Below are 18,197 nucleotides of genomic sequence, written 5' to 3' on the forward strand. Positions count from 1 at the left end.
ACGTTTATCCACCGTTTGTTTATTAGTATTGAACATAGATGGCGGTAATAAAATAAAATTATTGGTATTTTTATTCAAAATAATAATTTTATATAAATTAAATAAATTATAGAAGAGGTGTGGTTTTAAAAAACTTTTTTTTATTAACGTGTGTATTTATTAAGATTTATGTACGACTAATTTATGTTTGCACACAGGCGGCTGAACACTTAAGGCGTGGCCTTGTGTTGGTTTATCTAAATTTTGCAAAGCGTGATTGATAAGTTGATAATTTAACATATGTAGGTACATACATACATATCAAATTTTGCTAGAATATTACACAATGTGCTTCTATTATTATATTTAAATATTATGTAGTTTAAATACAATATTTTTCGACGTGTCTGAGGGAGGTAAATGTTTGCTTTCAACGTTTGACGTTGTTTTCAAATATACCGAAATAAAGATTTTGATTTTTCGACTTTCAATGCGGCGACGGCCACCGCAAACAACTACATATGTACATTGAAATGGGTTCGGTGATTATTAGTCAAATGTGAACCGGTCACAGGACAATCGGTCGCACTAGATCAGTCACACGTGATCACCCGTCACATTAAAACTGGTCATGAGAAAACTGATCACACCCTAAAATCCGTCATCCGTCCGTTTTCTCGTGACCGATTTTAGGGTGTGACCAGTTTTCTCGTGACCAATTTTAGTGTGACGGGTGATCACGTGTGACCGATCTAGAGCGACCGGTTGTCCTGTGACTGATTTACATATGACTAGTAGTTTGTTTACCTTGAAATGTTTGGTGGAAAATATTGAAAGCTAATGGCTGTATAAATGAATCTTATGGCACATTGTTGTACGTTAACTGTCAGTTTGACATTTACTTAGTTTATTTCGAATAAAATGGAAGATGAAGATGATTTCTGGGAGGCTAGTGATGTTAAAGCCAGAGCAATCAATTTTGAAGATGATGAGGTACTTTTATTCTTAAACATTATCTCTTACATGTAAATCTTATCGATCAACATTTATCTGTAGTAACTTGTAATCGGTATATTTATAGCTATCTTCACACCAATTCAGTAAATTGGGAGCGGAACTGCGAGCCAATTTAGGAAACAATTCTTCGGTTGGACTGGATTTAAAATCTCCAAGTCAAAACGATGACTTAATTCCTCTGTATGACATTATTTCTGAACAAGCTATGGAGAATAGTGAGTATTTTAATCCTGTTATGAGTTGTGAAAGACGAGTATTTCAATTTGATTTTATTTACAGTATTGCTAGCTGACTCTGGAAAATATCCAGCAGGGTCTGTACAAGTTCCGTTGGATGTCATAGAACCAAATATTTCAATAACTTTAAGAAGGCTTGTATTGGGTCGGTCATGTTCATTAATTCATCACAAATCTCTGAAGAGTAAGACTGAACTTTTAGATGGGGCCATTTCCATTGGTGATGGCAATGTGATTTTAATGGTAATCATTTTAATTGTTTTTATATTACAGTATTTCCCAAGACATATTTATAATCAAATTGTCTACAGGTAGTGTTGTTTCTTGTACAAACGTTGAAAAAAAAGTTGGTATACCAAATTCTTTCATCTCGACCAATTGCTGTAAATCATTACATCAGTTACTTGACTATTAGAATGAAAATTCACGAAGTTACAGATTTACTAACGTAATTGTTTAGTTATTTCAATTGATTAATTTTTAATATTATATATTTATAGGCTTATCAATTATTTGTGGTTTTGTTACAGTATGCTTGGTAGAAGTGGAGAAGCTGCGGTAAATATATGGTACTTATTAATAAAATAGTTGTTTTATAATTCAAATAACATTTCGTTGAAATATATTTAAGATTAAACAATATCAAATTATTATGGAGTCATCCGGCAGTTCTGTGGATGTATTGTTAAATAAATTGAAAAATCTAGCTGCGAACCATTTTGGTCAACAAACAGTAGAACCTATTCAATTAAAAATGCTAACTGATTATATTAAACTTTTAGGTATTGTGAAATGTTTTATATTATAATTAAACCTAGGTACAATTTATATATAATTATTAAAATATATTTTAGAATGGCAGAAATCTCTTGGAGTTGTAGAAATTGAAAATAAATCTGTTATACAAAGTTTAGCTCACATTTGCACCCATCATTGTTCTGACAGTGCAGGAAAAAATTTATCACCGCAATCTTTACAACAGCAACAACAAGTACTAATGTTTAATTTGTAATAATTGCAATACTAGTTGCATATTTAACAAAATTGATTTTGTCGCAGATTGGTTCCCAACAATACGATTGGACGACCTTAAGTATACAAGCTTCATTAAAAAATTGGAACGTTATTGAAACAATGTTTATAAAAAAGGTATTAATATTATTTTTATATAATTACATGTATTTATGTATCACATAGAATTGATTTGATCTTATTTTAGAATTTTTTGGGTCGTACAACATTATCTTGCAGTGTTCCAATACCCAAAGTGATTGCACGATTGAGTGAATTTGAAGCTGAAGAAAGTCTCTTGGCCGTATATTTAAATCAAATGTCATCATCAAGTCAAAAACTCGAATTGGCTAAAAAGTTTAAAGTAATTGTTAATTTAGTTTAGCTTTTTAGTTTCAATGTTTGAAGGAAAACTTTCTCATTAATATATCTCTTTGTTGTATGTAAATTTTAGGCTTACCGAGTAGTTATCGATTGTTTGGTATCTCAGAAAGATAGACAAGCTTTGACTCAGTATAAAATGGCGCTACATCCACAATCGGACGAATACTTTTATGCTGAAAATGCCTTAAGAGCATCGGTAAGTTTGTTCAATTATACATAATTTTTTAATACTATGTGCAATAGTATTTTGCATTTAAATATAATTTTTGTTTTCAGACTATTAAATGGAAAAATTAAAGTGTTCTCAATACATTTTTAATAATTAATTTTATACGATAATTTTTATATCATGATCATATCCAAACAAAATCTTGTTTTGCATTTACATATACATATGTGTGCATACTATATGTATACATGGGCGATTCCTGTAATATAAATTGTAAATTGCATGTTCACGGACTGTTTTTTGATTAATTCTGTTGATTATAGGATTAAAATGTATTGTAAATTCATGACGTTTTCAAACAGTACCGGCTTGGGGTTATATGACACCCTTAGGCCAGTGGTTCTTAACCTTGTTGGAGGTACTGAACCCCACCAGGTATATTTGCGCATTCACCGAACCCTTCTTAATTGGAAAGATAAAATATGATTTTTTTCAAATTCAAAACATAGGTATATATTTTACTGGTGCACAAAATGAATCGTGCATAAACATCAATATGTTCAAAGAACAAAGAACAGTGATTTTCACAAAAAAAAAAAAAACAATAATGAATATTTACTGCAAATCAGTGTGACTTGCTGTTGCCTTTCAGAGATCAGTTCAGAAATGCGCGGCTTTACCTTGGCAAGTGCCACTCTCATGATATTTTCGCAACAAAGTCTGTTCCTTTTCTTCGTTTTTATGTCCAGCATCTTCGAAAAGGATTGCTCGCAAATATATGTTCTAACAAACGGTATGAAAATCTCCAGAGCTTTCTTAGCAATAACAGGGTACGTTTCCATTTGTTGACACCAAAACGTTGAGAGCGTTGTTGTTCTGAAGAGTTGCTGCTGAACCTGGCTCTGCTGAATTTTCGCCGAACCCCTGCGATTGACTCACCGAACCCCTGGGTTTCGATCGAACCCAGGTTAAGAACCACTGCCTTAGGCCATTTTAGTTTTTATCACCCCCCCATATGACAAAAAAGTTCTGTTTTTAAACTTTTTATTGTATTTTTTATATTATCATACACGAAATGTATTTAAAAATAATAAAAAAACAATATTTTATGGTTGATATTTTTTATTATTTAAACTCACGTTAAAAGGGTTATAAATATCATGAATAATGTAAAATAATTAAAAGGATATTAAATGAAATACTTATAGTATAATATATAAATAAAATTTGATTAAAATCATTAAACCACAATTTAGATGCAATAAAGACATATGATGCAGATGAACGAATGCGCTTAGATAATAACAATTAATAATAATTGTACTTAAAATATAAGATGTTTACGAAAATCTTCAATAAAATTATATGTTTTGCTAAATTAATTTCTGGCCTTTACTGTATTTTATTGTCGATAGATATACATATAATTTGTCTTGTCATATGCAGTTGCTTTGCAATATTTCCTTCAATTAATAACATTGTTATTCAATTAATAATATTTAAAAATTAAGTACTCCAAAAATTCATTTGTTAGTTCATATCCAACTCATTTATTCATAGCTGAAAGAAATGGCCAGCCAAGAACAGTTCGACCGTCGAATCTAATTCATGTAGTCCAAGAGCGAATTTGAAGAAATCTCCTAGGAAAACGGGAAATCATGGCACAAAATTGGGATCGAGCACTGAGATCAAGGTCTAGGATAGTTAAAATTGACCATAGGCTTAGTGCTTACAAAAGAAGCACAAGTCGTCCGTTTATGACATCTGCAACGATAATGAGACCCATACAATCAAAAGAGCATATTAGTCGACACGGTACTGGTGAATACGAAACTTTTTTGTTTGCTAACGAATTTTTTTTTATATATTTGTAACATAACTTATGGCCGGACTATGTAATATTGTTATTCTGTGTGCCTGTCTGTGTATCTGCGATAACGCTCGCCTTACTATAATAGTCATTTCGATTCTACATACATATGTATGTACGTAACAACTAAACCACTGCCAACAAAACGTATACTAAAATGAAAAAAACTTCTACTTATACTGTTTGCTACCAATGTTTCCTCTAGGAAAATAGACGGCGCTAAGTCTCTGATGATTTACCTCCATCTATTGAATATTTATTTATTTAATTAAATAATTAATTAATTTTTCTATTGGTGTTTTATATTGTTTACATGTACATAGGTAGGTAGGTTTTACCATTTTTTTTATATTAAACAATTAAATATATTTTAAAGGTATTTGAAAAAACTTCGACCGCGTACGGTTCGAACAAACAACTGACATTTCTTTTAATTTTTTTTATTTAATAACTTAATGTGGGTAAACGGACTACTAGTCAAATGTGAACCAGTCACAGGACAACCGGTCGCTCTTGATCGGTCACACGTGATCACCCGTCACACTAAAACTGGTCACACCCTAAAACTAGTCACGAGAAAACTGGTCACACCCTAAAATCGGTCACGAGAAAACTGACTGACCGATTTTAGGGTGTGACCAGTTTTCTCGTGACCAGTTTTAGTGTGACGGGTGATCACGTGTGACCGATCTAGAGCGACCGGTTGTCCTGTGACCGGTTCACATTTGACTAGTAATCGCCGAACCCTTAATATGCCAACACCCATGCGATGATATTTCATCGGGTACAACACTAGTGTATGTATATTAGTCTTGTTTATTATAATACAAGTGAACATAAAAAAAAGAAATATATTTTCATATTTTATTTGTTTTTCAGTGTTAGTATTTTCCAATGAATAGTACATAGTTTATTAAATACATTTTTTCATACTTAAATACTCATTATTAACCGACTTCGGTTTCCTCTAAGTACAGATTATCACATCAGTGTTGAGTTACTGTTAGGCGCTTTATGTGGATTATATGGACATACATACATACATATGTACATCCAATAAGGTTTCCCATGCATTTTACGTCGATATTTGTAGTGTAATTATTTAGTATTATGTCATCAGAGTTTTATTTCTTATTCACACTCGCTGGTATAATTATATACTTATCACTCTAATTTCGAAACATGCCATCCATTAAATTGGACCTTATAAAATAAACAAAGTTATGCAGATGTTTATACTATACATTCCTCACATATATTATGCACAATGGACAATTAACCTTTTTGTATTAATACATGTGTATTTATATGTATGTATGTACACATACATACATATGGGCTTACAAAAGTTTAACAGTGGACAATTTTATTTGGCTCTGCATTGTTCAACCTGTGGCCTTTGCAATTTTATTAATTGGGAAAATTATTTATTTATTTTATTCTAAACAGACCATTGTGACATAACAGGAATTCCTAAAGCGCCACAATGGTCAAAAACATAACACAAAAAAAAACAAAATAACAATTAAACACAAATCAATACACAACGAAAATAATACACCCATCAATTATACATAAAAAAAAAATACATTTGAACATAAACATAAATACATCCATACATAAACATAAAAAAACAGCATTTAATAATAACAGATAAAGTAAAAATATCAAATAAAAAAATATATATGACATGAATATAATTATGACATACTACATACTGTTTTTGTATTTTTATTGAAATTTTTTGGTATCGAAAGAGTTTTTTCTACGCAATTGAAGAAAATATGAGATATTGAATTAAATAAGTATTTATTTCGTCTATTTTAGTTTAAAGGAGGAGTTTCATTATAAGAAATAAAAAAATCATCATTATTTTTATGGGTAAATATTTTTTACTGTCGGCAAATTTATTTAATACAAAATCAGTGAGATTGCTTTCTAAATTTGGTTTTAAAATACATATACATACATATATACATTTATTGCATATAAAAATCTGTAGATAGATTTTCAACATTTTTTTGCGAATAAAACTACAATTCTTGAGAACGTCTTTCATAGTTAAAAATAATAAGTGCTACAATAGCCCAATTTGCCGAACTATTTCCGGCATAATGCTTGTTCAATCGTAGAACTGTGTAAAACATGAAGTCTAATTGAATAAACACCGATTTAAACTAGTGTGTTGTATCCATACCAGGGCAAAGTTTTGCTTGTATGTTTTTAAATGTGTTTGTAAAAAAAATTATACACATTTTACTGGTTCATTTTGTATGTAATGCAATACAAGCAACGAAACTTCGTACATTTATTTTGATGCACCTGTAATTCATTGCGAGTGTAATGACTGGTGAGAAAAAAAGGTTGGTAGCTTATGTCAGACCATGAAAAACATTCATATAGGAGGTTTGCTGCATATGACACTCAGTCAGTTAGCTTAACGTGCAGTGTTGAGAGTGTTGCAGTATTTATTTTTTTGTGCATCAACAAAATGACTAAAGAAGTTGAAGATCATCCTTTGGCATTTTCCAAGAGATCGATCTTATCACAAGTAATTAACATAGAGTTAGAGTTTATTATCATTTTTCAATGTATTGTATAGGTATATTTAAAATAATTTCCTTCTACAATTTTATTTTTAAATATTATATTGATATTTTATACTAAAAAATATAGTAGGTATATATGTATATGATATTATTATTTTATTATTTTACTTCCTCTGAAATGTAAAGTGATGGACTAATATGTAGCTTATTATTTATTTTTTAGATATACATATACAATATAATTATTATCAGGTTTTTAACACATACGCAGATAAAATTTTACACGACATATTTCATGTTTAAGAAAATTGCTATACCGTAATTAAGTATAAAATATCTAGGTCAAACTTTGGAAGATGGTTGATGAAACGGAAAGTGTTTACATTTGGTTAGGTATGCATGAGGTAAAGTAGCAATATCAGTTTATCACGAGTTATAAAGTGGTTTGTTAAATCTTATGGTGAAAGTAATATTTGATAAGCTGATAATTTAACGGCTATATTTTATCTGGGACACTGGTAAGATGGTAGAGGTAGTGAAAGTTATCAAAGCACTCACGTAATATGTATAAATGTGTATGTATGTGCATACATATATACATACATAGATGTACGCAAATATTTAAAAAAAAATGTACTTATATTTGTGTAAACAATATTTCTACCATCTGTGTATATAATTATATTAAAATTGAATTTTATGTATGTCTATATGTACATATTAGAGTGTTCCCCCACCTGTTCCGTAAAATTTTTCATATTATTGGTATCATATTTTTTTCATTGAGGATATATAGAGTACATATGTACATACATGTACAAAACTAGACATTAACTGATCTCTTTGTAAGTATGTAGGACTATTAATCTTATTGGCATGTTGATGGTGGAAATCTCCCTGTTTTTGTCGTATAGCCTTACTTATGTGTGCGCAAGCAGAATACAAGGGGACTAGCTGACGTTATACCGAGTCCCCTTGTACAATTTACAACTATTTACATGCTGAAAATATATTTTTTTACTTTATGATTACATTGAGCAACAAAAAAAATTACCAGAGCGGAGACTAACCAATCTTAACTAACTTTGACCCACTGAATTCGAATATGATAATGATTTTTGTTGGTTGGTGATCGTTTACGAGATATGAGCGTTTAAAAAAATGCGCGATTTTAACAGTTTTTTGGCTTTTGTGATCTTTAACTCAAAATCTAGTATTGCTGTGCTCAAAGTGAGTATTTGAATCAATAGTCAGATGTTTTTCCTATTGATTGTGCTATTTCATTGCTTTAAAATACTTATAATTAATTGTCTAGCGAATTTTAAAAGTCAAAAATATATTTTTTTTATGGATTGTTTTTCCGTGCTATTTTTCATTTATTTGGCAAAGTTTTTATTTCAACACGTTTATAAGGATTGGTTTTCTATCTCAATATTTTTCTTTTTTATCTAAACGTACTAACTCAAGCGGTAATTGCAATTTAAATGCTTTCGTTGTGTATATGGTTGTAACGCGTAAAGGTCTGTTCATACCTATCCAGCACGACCCGTATCCTGCAGGTGTCATGCAAGTGCGGATAGTATTCTTTGGTACATTATATGGATGTATTCATACTCCATTCGCGCATGCGCATTTACGCATTCATGCGCGTCCATATAGAATGTACCAAACAATACTATCCGCACTTGCATGACACCTTAAGGATACGGGTCGTGCTGGATAGGTATGAACAGACCTTAATGTGTTGGGTGCAAGCGATTGGGTGCACGTAATCCACCTCACAGAGTACAGCGGTTGGACTCAAAAACGTGATATTTTGACAGAGTACACCTCACAGAGTACAGCGGTCGGACTCAAAAACGTGATTTTTTGTTGCTTAGTGCTATTTTTGCCTTTCATGTACATACATACATATGTTTTTTATAATCTTTATATAAATGCATAGTTTTCTAATCACAGTGACGAGTTGGAGTTACCTGTAATATCGCTGTGACCTAATTTGAAAGACAAAATAAACAAAAAAAAGACTAAATTTATATTTTTAAGTTAATTTTGTCGAATTGGCAGTATCGAATACTCCATTTTTAAGCATTTTTTGAATATAAAATTTAATTAATCAATAATCTGGGACCTGAAAATTTATAAATGTTTTGTTTTTTTGTATCGATCGACTATGCTAACTCTCCAAAGTATTCTTAAATAAATTAAAAACATATTTGTGTACATACATACATACATACATATGTATGTATATTAAAAAATTAGGGAATTAATCTCCAGTATACCAAGATATTTGATTAAAATGTAGCTTATTAATTAATTAAGTTTGATGTCAGATGAATATATCCAACAAGGACATATGTAAATATACATTTGTCTTCAAAACCTGTTTTTTGAATTATTTTATAGGTAATTTCTTTTAAATTTGCATACATATCTGTTTTAAAATACTATTATTAATAAATGAAATAAATGATTATTTTTGATCAATATGATTATATATATGTACATATGTATATTATATATAACATATTTTATTTACATGTTTTTTTGTTTAAGCTTTTCAATTATATAATTGATAGTCCTTATTTATTAAGTAGGATCCTATTCGAATGTTCAATCAGATACCTCCATAATTGTTCATTATTTCACATTAATCCTTGTTCTAGCAACTATTCCTATGATTCCTTTTTATATACATAGATCTTGCTCTTCTTTTAACAATATTCCCCCTCATATTGATCCTTTTTGTTGTTCCTTTTCTTGCTTTAAATTTCTTTGTTTGATCATTTTTCTAAGTATATAATATCTACATATGTATGTACATATGTACACATATTCTATTATTCAATGCTTATCTTCTTTGTTTTTTTTTTTTTTTGTTATTACTAATTTAAAAAAAAAAATTGGTTGTCAATGTTATTGACGTTGTAATGCTGTTTGTTTTTTAAATAAATAAATAACTACATGCAGAAATATATAAATCATCCATGAAAGTCAAGTTTAAATGAGCGTAATGTGTTCATATTAAAACGCAAGGTGACCAACCAACCGTAATTTGCGAAGTCACATAGATTATCTACAGTACACTGATGCATATTATAAATTGAAAATATATGTGAAAAGTATTATTTGACAAATTCTTGTGTATAGACTGGTAAAATTGTAAACATTACTTTGTCTTTGTTATTTGATTACTGTTTATGATGTGTAATGTGTATTGTAATGTTGTGATTTATTTGAATGTCACGAGATCAACTGAAGTGATACGTGTGTTTGGTACAAATATACTTTAATAAATATGGGAATATTTTATGGACATTGTGCAAAAAACACGCATAAATTTGGTTGTCTAACAATTAATTATCTTAATCAAGTTAATTCAATTTGTTACAGGAATGAGTAGGATATGATAAAAATTATAAATATAATTCTCTAATGTTTATATTATTTATAAACCAAAGAAACAGTTTGTGTAAACGAGATCTATTCAGACAAGTTTTGACTGCATGATACGAGTCTCAAATTATAGCACGAATTACTAGTTACAGTTACAGATTACCCGTATGGCAGTTTAATCAGAAATGAGGTTCAATATGTCTAACATGAGTATTTATACAATAAGGATAAAAATTTTAACCAATCATAGAATTTTGGTAAAAAACAAAGTTATTAATATATAAAGCGGCATCCTTGTGTAAGACAGTTTTAGTACTTGATTTATGTATAGGCCTTGAGTGTATCGAGACATCATTGAGCAGATACACATAATTTATCATACATATAAAGAGTGATAATACATTTGAGGGTTACACGGGTCGTGAGACAAAACTGCAGTTGCAGCAATAAAGATTATTAAAAATACTATTTTGAATTTTAACAGATCATTAACTATATCTATAACTCACATAAATTAGAGTAGACAAAAAGCCAAGTAAATAGAGTTGAAGAGAATATGTGACTGTAGAGTCTGCAAGCAATAAAGATATTGAAAGTATCATAAATAATAAGAGAAAACATCAATAGTGTTTAAAAATGAAACGTGCGTTCAAGCAGTATTAGACAGTATTAACAAGATTAGACAATACTTGTGGTTAAAGAGTTATTACACTTACATATAAAGGTTATAAGATCATACCACATAACACATTAAACAAAAAAATGCACGTAATGTACTATTAGGTAAAGCAAAATATGCCAATTTTAGATATAAGTGTAGGGTTGCCATAATTGGTCGAGGTGACGACCGGGACAAGTGTGGGAATTGAATGATAGAAGGAACAAAGCTCATGATTTCAGCTATCATAAACAAATTTGAAACTTTATTTATATATTGAGCAACATTGCGAGTTATTAAGACTAAAGATATACAGTGATTTCTAAGATATAAGTTGCTGGGAGCGTTCTGGTATTCCGGGACGTATAGCAGCCCCAACTTATTGGTATCTAAATAAGAGATGTTTACATAAATATTTAATGAAAAAGTGTATAATATATGAATAATGAGAGAGTGGAAATTGATTATATTATGTACTCAGCGGGAATCATAAAATATTTCAAAAAATTGAATAAAAATAGATTTTTTATATTTATATTTAAAATCGATTTAGTTTTAATGTTAAGAGGCCTGTACACCCGAAACCTTAATTTTGTTGCCATTCCTTTCTTCGATATATATATTGAGTGAATGTATATATTGAGTGAATGCGACAGTTGCGCTTCGACCAGATAAAACGTATTTTAAATTGACAAAATCGAGGTTTCGTATTCTCCTATTTTCTCCTCCGAAACTGGACTAATTTTAAAAAAAATTTTATCATCGATATTAGAAAGATATTTTCTGTGCAACTATGCGCGTATTTTTTTTTAAATCGACCGTTAAATAAGCACGCTGGCCTCTTTTCGTGGGTGTAAAAAAGAGGCGATTTTATTGATGTTTAGCGGCTCCTAGCTCCTATAAAAAATAACTAATCAAAAAAATAAAACGATAGATGCAACCCAATGGTGGATATCCATAGCATATTAAAAAATAATTTCTCTAGTGCCATAATTGAGGAAGGGAGAAGTCTAATACGTTTGTACGGACAAGGCGTTGATTTCCAGCCCTCTTAACAAACGGAACGGAAAATAAATCATAGCAATTTTTTTTCTTTAGCTTTATGTAAATTTATGTGAAAATCGATGCTTAATCTTTTTTTTTAATGAACTTGATAGTTATATTTTTGAAATCATTTTTGGAGATGGAAGAGGACAGGTGCTAAGTTTTGGTATTCTACAAGTGTTTTGCAACCCTGAAAAGGCAAAGAGCCATTGCCCAGATTCAATAGATTAGCACAGTATCAAAGCACTATACATGCATGCAGCGGATGACTATAAATAAATATTTAATTCAGATGAGGCAATCGTCCAAATTGCAAATGTTTTTTTTTCATTGTGTTCGTACTTATTGTGAAAATTTAGCCTTGGTTGCTATGTATGTATCACATGTAATACGTAGATGTGTATATGTGTAATGAAATGGGATTCATGGAAATTATTAAACAGTGCATTATTAAATAAATGTTTTGAAGGTTGTCATGCTATTTTATCATCTTCCATGCATAGTAATAATATTATTAAAAAAATGTAAAATTAAACAGATATTATACAAATTTTAGGTGTTGGCAGCCACTGCTCAAAATTTCATGCTTTTAGATTTAGGATTAGCAATATCTATTCCTGCAGTAGTTATACCTAGTCTTCTAGGTGCCGAAGGACCTTTATCGTTCACACAAGAGCAGGCTTCCTGGTTTGGTAATAATATTCTTCTCAATGATTTAAAATTTTGATTATTATATTTGATGGTGTGGTTTTAAATTTAAGGCAGCATCAGTTTAATTCTGCAACCATTGGGAAGTGTCCTTTCAGGATGCACTTTGGAACCGTTGGGTCGAAAGATGTCCTTACTTATTGTAAACATACCTCATGTGGTTGCATGGTTGATGTTGTATTTCGCTCAAGATGTTACTACTCTGTTCTTTGGAAACGTCCTTATAGGACTTGGAATAGGTTTCATGGAAGCACCTGTAGTCACATATGTCGGTGAAATCAGGTCAATCTTTTAATACAAATAAATTCATTTTTATTAGTACAGAATTAATACAAATTTATTTTTACTATCTAAACTTTTCAGCCATCCATCAGTGAGAGGAATGCTGACTGCATATTGTCAAATATATGTTCATTTAGGATTCTTTCTTGCACTGTTAATGGGAACTTTCATTAGTTGGAGACAATTTGCTTTGGCTTCATTGGCAATTCCTTTTATTACATTTTTCCTTATACTCTCGGTAAGTTGAATGTATTATGTTATTTATATTTCAATTTACAACGGTTAGATTTTTCACGTTACAACTCTTTTCAAAACCCATCTACAGTTTAAGTTCAAGTATGATGAAATTTTATATAAAATCTGGTCGTTCTAAATTGAAATTAAAAAAAAAAACCATTATGCTTATACGTATAGTGAAAAATTTAAAAATGAAGATTTCATTAAAGAAATTGTAATTGGAATGTGTAATACAAGTCTAGCCGTGATATATTAAAATTGAATAACACTATTTTTAGATTCCAGAAACTCCTGTCTGGTTGATATCTAAGGGAAGAATGGATGATGCTATGAAGTCTTTGTGTTGGATTAGAGGTTGGTGTAAACCTGAACATGTGCAACAGGAGTTTGACGACATAGTTGCATATCATAAAAATAGTTCAAGTTGTCAACAGTGCATCAAAAACAATTCTAAAGACGAGAAGTGTTCTCATAAGAGAACTGAACTCGGTGCTAAAATCAAAGGAGCTCTTAGCGACATGACAAGAAAAGAAATGTTGAGACCATTAGCATTGATGCTGTTCATGTTTATCACCAGCGCTTTAGTTGGACTGTCTGCCATAAAACCAAATATTATTAAAATTTATACCAGCTTTGGTGTACCGATAGATCCGTTTGTCACCGCAGTAAGTATTATAATTCAACATCATATTTTTAATGTAATATAAACTTACTTCTCAACCACTCTTAAATCAACCACGTGACCTAAATAACTTGGTTAAAATAATATTCCTACTATTGTATTATACCTATAATACACCCACTATCATTGTTGATCACACGTTTAGCAATTACCAATTGACTGTAAGTGATAGTTATTATTTTGTATTGGCAAATTGCAGTAGTTGTTGCTTCAGATTAATAAATTCGCCCGCATATTATTACCATCCTTACTAGGGACTCCAAGATCTAACGGGTAAAGTCAGCTATAATCTTAGCTATCTATATTGCTGTCGGTTCCCTCATCACTGAGGATCGTGACTATGATGTGCGGTCAACCAGCTGTCTCCATTCAGTTCTAAATTCGGCCAGGCAATATAAATATATATAGCTATCTATATATATATATATATATATATATATATATATATATATATATATATATATATATATATATATATATATATATATATGTATTTATTTAACGTTTTTGACCATTGTGGCATTACAGGGAGAACCTAATGCGCCACAATGGCCTACATAATAAAATAAGAGAGGGAGAAAACAAAAAATAATAAAAAATATATAGCTTATATATCTTTTTTTTCATGTTCACTTGTATTATTATAAACAAGACTAAAATACATACACTAGTATTGTACCCGATGAAATATCATCACATGGGTGCTGGCATATTAAGTTATTAAATAAAAAAATATATGTCGGTTCTGTGTTTGATCCGCACGCGGTCGAATTTTTTTCAAATACCTTTTAAATATATTTAATTTAATATTTATATCTAATTGTTTAATATAAAAAAATGGTAAAAACTACGTACCTACCTAAACGTAAATAATATAAAACATCAATAGAAAAATTAATTAATTAGATACATTTTAAATAGATGGCGATAAACGCTTAGAGACTTAGCGCCGTCTATTTACGTAGAGGAAAATTTGGTAACAAACAGTATATATATATAGAAGTTTGTTCTTTTGTTATTATATGCATATACGTTTTGGCAGTGGTTTAGTGGTAACATATGTACATATGTATGTCGAATCGAAACGACTATTATATAATAGTACGGCAAGCGTTATCTCAGACAGACACACAGAATACCGATATTGTATACATACATATATGATATAATGTAATCGGTGTAATCGGAAAGAGTTTTTATTATGTACAAATGCATAAAAGCTTTTTAGTCGAACTAATATTATTTCATAGTTATATGTATAGGTATATTGAAGTATTTATCAATATTTTATTTTTTCTTTCAGGATATCACTACTGGGCTCGGATTGCTTGGGGCTATTGTGTTTGTTGGTGTAATAAAATTATTTGGACGACGAAAACTGACATTGTTTTCATTGTTAATTTCTTCAATGTGCACGTTATTGTTAGGTATATATGCTTACTGTACTTTACCTGCTGGCTTTACCTCTTACGCTGCAGATGTGGGCACACATACTAATCGATATTCATGGTTACCGACAATAGTATTCTTTGTGTATAGCATTGTACCAATTACAGGTATCATATCTGTTCCTTGGTCCATGATTTCTGAAATTTTCCCTCTCAGGTATGGAATTGTTTTATTATTTTATCATAAATTATATTTATTTTAAAAATTATATTAGTATATATGTATGTATGTTTTGTTTCAGGGGTCGTGGATTCGCGTGCGGTCTATCTGCAGCCTTCTTTTACATATCAATATCAATAGTAACAAAACTTAACTTAAATATGGAAATAGCTATGGGTATTCATGGAACTTTTTGGTTCTACAGCGTTTTCACAATGTTAGGGTGTGTTTTTTTGTATTTCTTTTTGCCAGAAACTGAAGGATTGACCTTTGAAGAGATTGAGAAAATATTTTCTGGTAAATCTATATATGTAGCGGATAATTGGATCACGAAAAAATTGAAGAATGCTCGCAAGAAATCGGATGCTATTGAAACTATATCAAATACCGTTGATAAAGATACTAATACATGTAAAAAGAGTAAATCAACTAAGTTGTAAGAAGATTTATCTAGTCAAGTGATGGTAAAGAAATGAACAAAACATGTATGTATACATACACAAATACATATATCTAATATATAATTACGAAAGAGACTTTGTATGTATGTTTGTAAGTATTTTTGGTTGGGAACATCGAAAACAAAACAAAGTTTCTATGACGACGATTCGATATATATTTTTTTCGATTAAAATAAATTTAATAAAAAAAAAATTAATATTTACTATTAGATTCGCCATGTTTAAGCTGTTTATATTACAAATACTGAGCGAAGCTGGATAAAACAACTAGTGTATAATATTTATACTATAAAATTGTTGGTTATGTAGACTGGAGAGCATGTTGCGTTGTTAATTATTGTGTGATGAAATTATGAACTAATATGTCTGGTAAAAAAATGAACTGTAAGCATAAAGTCCAAATTTTTTTTCATAATAGTTTTATAAATAAAACTGTTTTGTCGACCTTTATCTTTTATTACGAACTTTATTTTTTACAGTTGTGGTTATAAAACTTTTATACACATCTAAAATCGGAAGATTTTTAAGAGATAACATAAAACTATTGTAATTATCTAATGTAGATTTTCGAAGTTTACAAATTAAGGTAATGTTAAGTATATTTAATTTAAATATAATAGTATTTAAATATAAGAGTAGTATATAATAGTTTAATATTTACAATATTTTCTATATATAATATTATCGTTTCAATTAAATTCGTAAATTCTGAAATGTTTTTATTGTCATATTATTATGGAAATCTAAGTGTTTGAAATATAATGTTTGTTTGTATTGCTAAATACAGTCACAGTTTGTTTGTATTGCTAAATACAGTCACAGTTTGTTCGTATTATAGTTTGTATTGCTTAATACAGTCACAGTTTTCAACTTAGGCCCACCACGAAGGGTCACCATACAAAATTAAAGCGACATGTGTAGTTCTAAAATACTTGGCTTAATATAGTGGGCGACGCCGGCCCTTTTGGCTAGTTCGGAAATAAAAATAAATCACAACTGTATTAAAAGTAAGATGATGTATTATGTATATCTGAAATGAAATGATTTGATTAAATATGTATGTATTCAAATTTGTTGTGTATATTTTATGGGGTAGAATATAAATTGCAGAAATAATAATGCTTAATCTATGTACGTACATTCTACATTATTATTCAACATCCACTACTAGTTTAGTTTTAAAAATATTCTTCAATTTCTGGCTAACCTTTGGACTTTCATTCACAATGTTTTACATATTGTTTTTAGTATGCTTTTCACTAGATATTTTTTGATCTCGTTTGTATTCTATTGAATACTATTCGAGTGTTTCGTTTGTCCATTCGCTGTTAATTTCTCAGACTATAGATAATTCCTGTTTATTTCCACCTTATGTACCTTCAAACTTGCTTTTGTCACTGCTCGCGCGTTTCACTTATGAATTTTTCGTTCGATCTCTTCTTTCCAAGCACACATCTTTTCATAATTTTCATTGTTGAATTGTTAAAAAGCTCCATTTTTATTCATACATCAGTTTTAATCCATAAAAAATTAAGTATTACAATTTTAAACCATTTTTTAAAATTGTATTTATTTATTTTACATACATATGTATATGCATATATACCAGAAAGGCCTAACAGGTAAACCTCAATGCGTCGTCCTGGCCAATTACAAACAATGCAGCATTTTTTTATTACATAAGTCGCTGGATTACGTCAGTCTTAAAAAAAATTATTTAGGAATCAAGCACTCATCAACAAAAAAAAATACCAGTTTAGACAAAAGTGTGGAATCTGCCACTATGGGGAATATCGTTTATGCAAATGCATCACTATACATATACATATATGTTTTGTTATTCAAATGTATACCGAGCCTACTCTAAAATATAAGTGGTTCTTAACTGGTATTTTGTGAGCTT

At 29.9% G+C, this 18,197-nt stretch overlaps 2 protein-coding genes across 2 annotated transcripts; both read left to right on the forward strand.

The window, feature by feature from the left end:
- Positions 1 to 733: 733 nt before the first annotated feature.
- Positions 734 to 3,911, forward strand: Vps16B (Vacuolar protein sorting 16B). Its single transcript, XM_077433877.1, has 11 exons — positions 734 to 972; positions 1,061 to 1,211; positions 1,276 to 1,475; positions 1,544 to 1,680; positions 1,763 to 1,790; positions 1,864 to 2,014; positions 2,087 to 2,223; positions 2,292 to 2,381; positions 2,452 to 2,607; positions 2,698 to 2,823; positions 2,904 to 3,911. Exons 1-11 carry the CDS (start codon positions 901 to 903, stop codon positions 2,922 to 2,924), a joined length of 1,269 nt encoding a protein of 422 aa, XP_077290003.1. The 5' UTR covers positions 734 to 900; the 3' UTR covers positions 2,925 to 3,911.
- A 4,071-nt stretch (positions 3,912 to 7,982) lies between these two features.
- On the forward strand, positions 7,983 to 16,737 carry LOC143913380 (facilitated trehalose transporter Tret1-like). The gene is made up of 7 exons (XM_077433114.1): positions 7,983 to 8,060; positions 12,873 to 13,008; positions 13,078 to 13,306; positions 13,388 to 13,544; positions 13,822 to 14,208; positions 15,529 to 15,830; positions 15,916 to 16,737. Exons 2-7 carry the CDS (start codon positions 12,900 to 12,902, stop codon positions 16,271 to 16,273), a joined length of 1,542 nt encoding a protein of 513 aa, XP_077289240.1. The 5' UTR covers positions 7,983 to 8,060; positions 12,873 to 12,899; the 3' UTR covers positions 16,274 to 16,737.
- Positions 16,738 to 18,197: the final 1,460 nt, after the last annotated feature.

This window comes from Arctopsyche grandis, chromosome 6 (genome assembly GCF_051622035.1).
Source record: "Arctopsyche grandis isolate Sample6627 chromosome 6, ASM5162203v2, whole genome shotgun sequence".
Lineage (NCBI taxonomy): Eukaryota > Metazoa > Arthropoda > Insecta > Trichoptera > Hydropsychidae > Arctopsyche > Arctopsyche grandis.

Bases quoted from the DNA above. Each gene is read 5' to 3' on its own strand.
- Vps16B (XM_077433877.1), top strand. From the start codon at position 901: ATGGAAGATGAAGATGATTTCTGGGAGGCTAGTGATGTTAAAGCCAGA. The intron at 2,015-2,086 runs GTATTGTGAAAT...AATATATTTTAG, and splicing joins TGATTATATTAAACTTTTAG to AATGGCAGAAATCTCTTGGA. The intron at 2,824-2,903 runs GTAAGTTTGTTC...TTTTGTTTTCAG, and splicing joins AAAATGCCTTAAGAGCATCG to ACTATTAAATGGAAAAATTA.
- LOC143913380 (XM_077433114.1), top strand. From the start codon at position 12,900: ATGCTTTTAGATTTAGGATTAGCAATATCTATTCCTGCAGTAGTTATA. The intron at 13,545-13,821 runs GTAAGTTGAATG...CACTATTTTTAG, and splicing joins CATTTTTCCTTATACTCTCG to ATTCCAGAAACTCCTGTCTG. The intron at 14,209-15,528 runs GTAAGTATTATA...TTTTTCTTTCAG, and splicing joins TAGATCCGTTTGTCACCGCA to GATATCACTACTGGGCTCGG.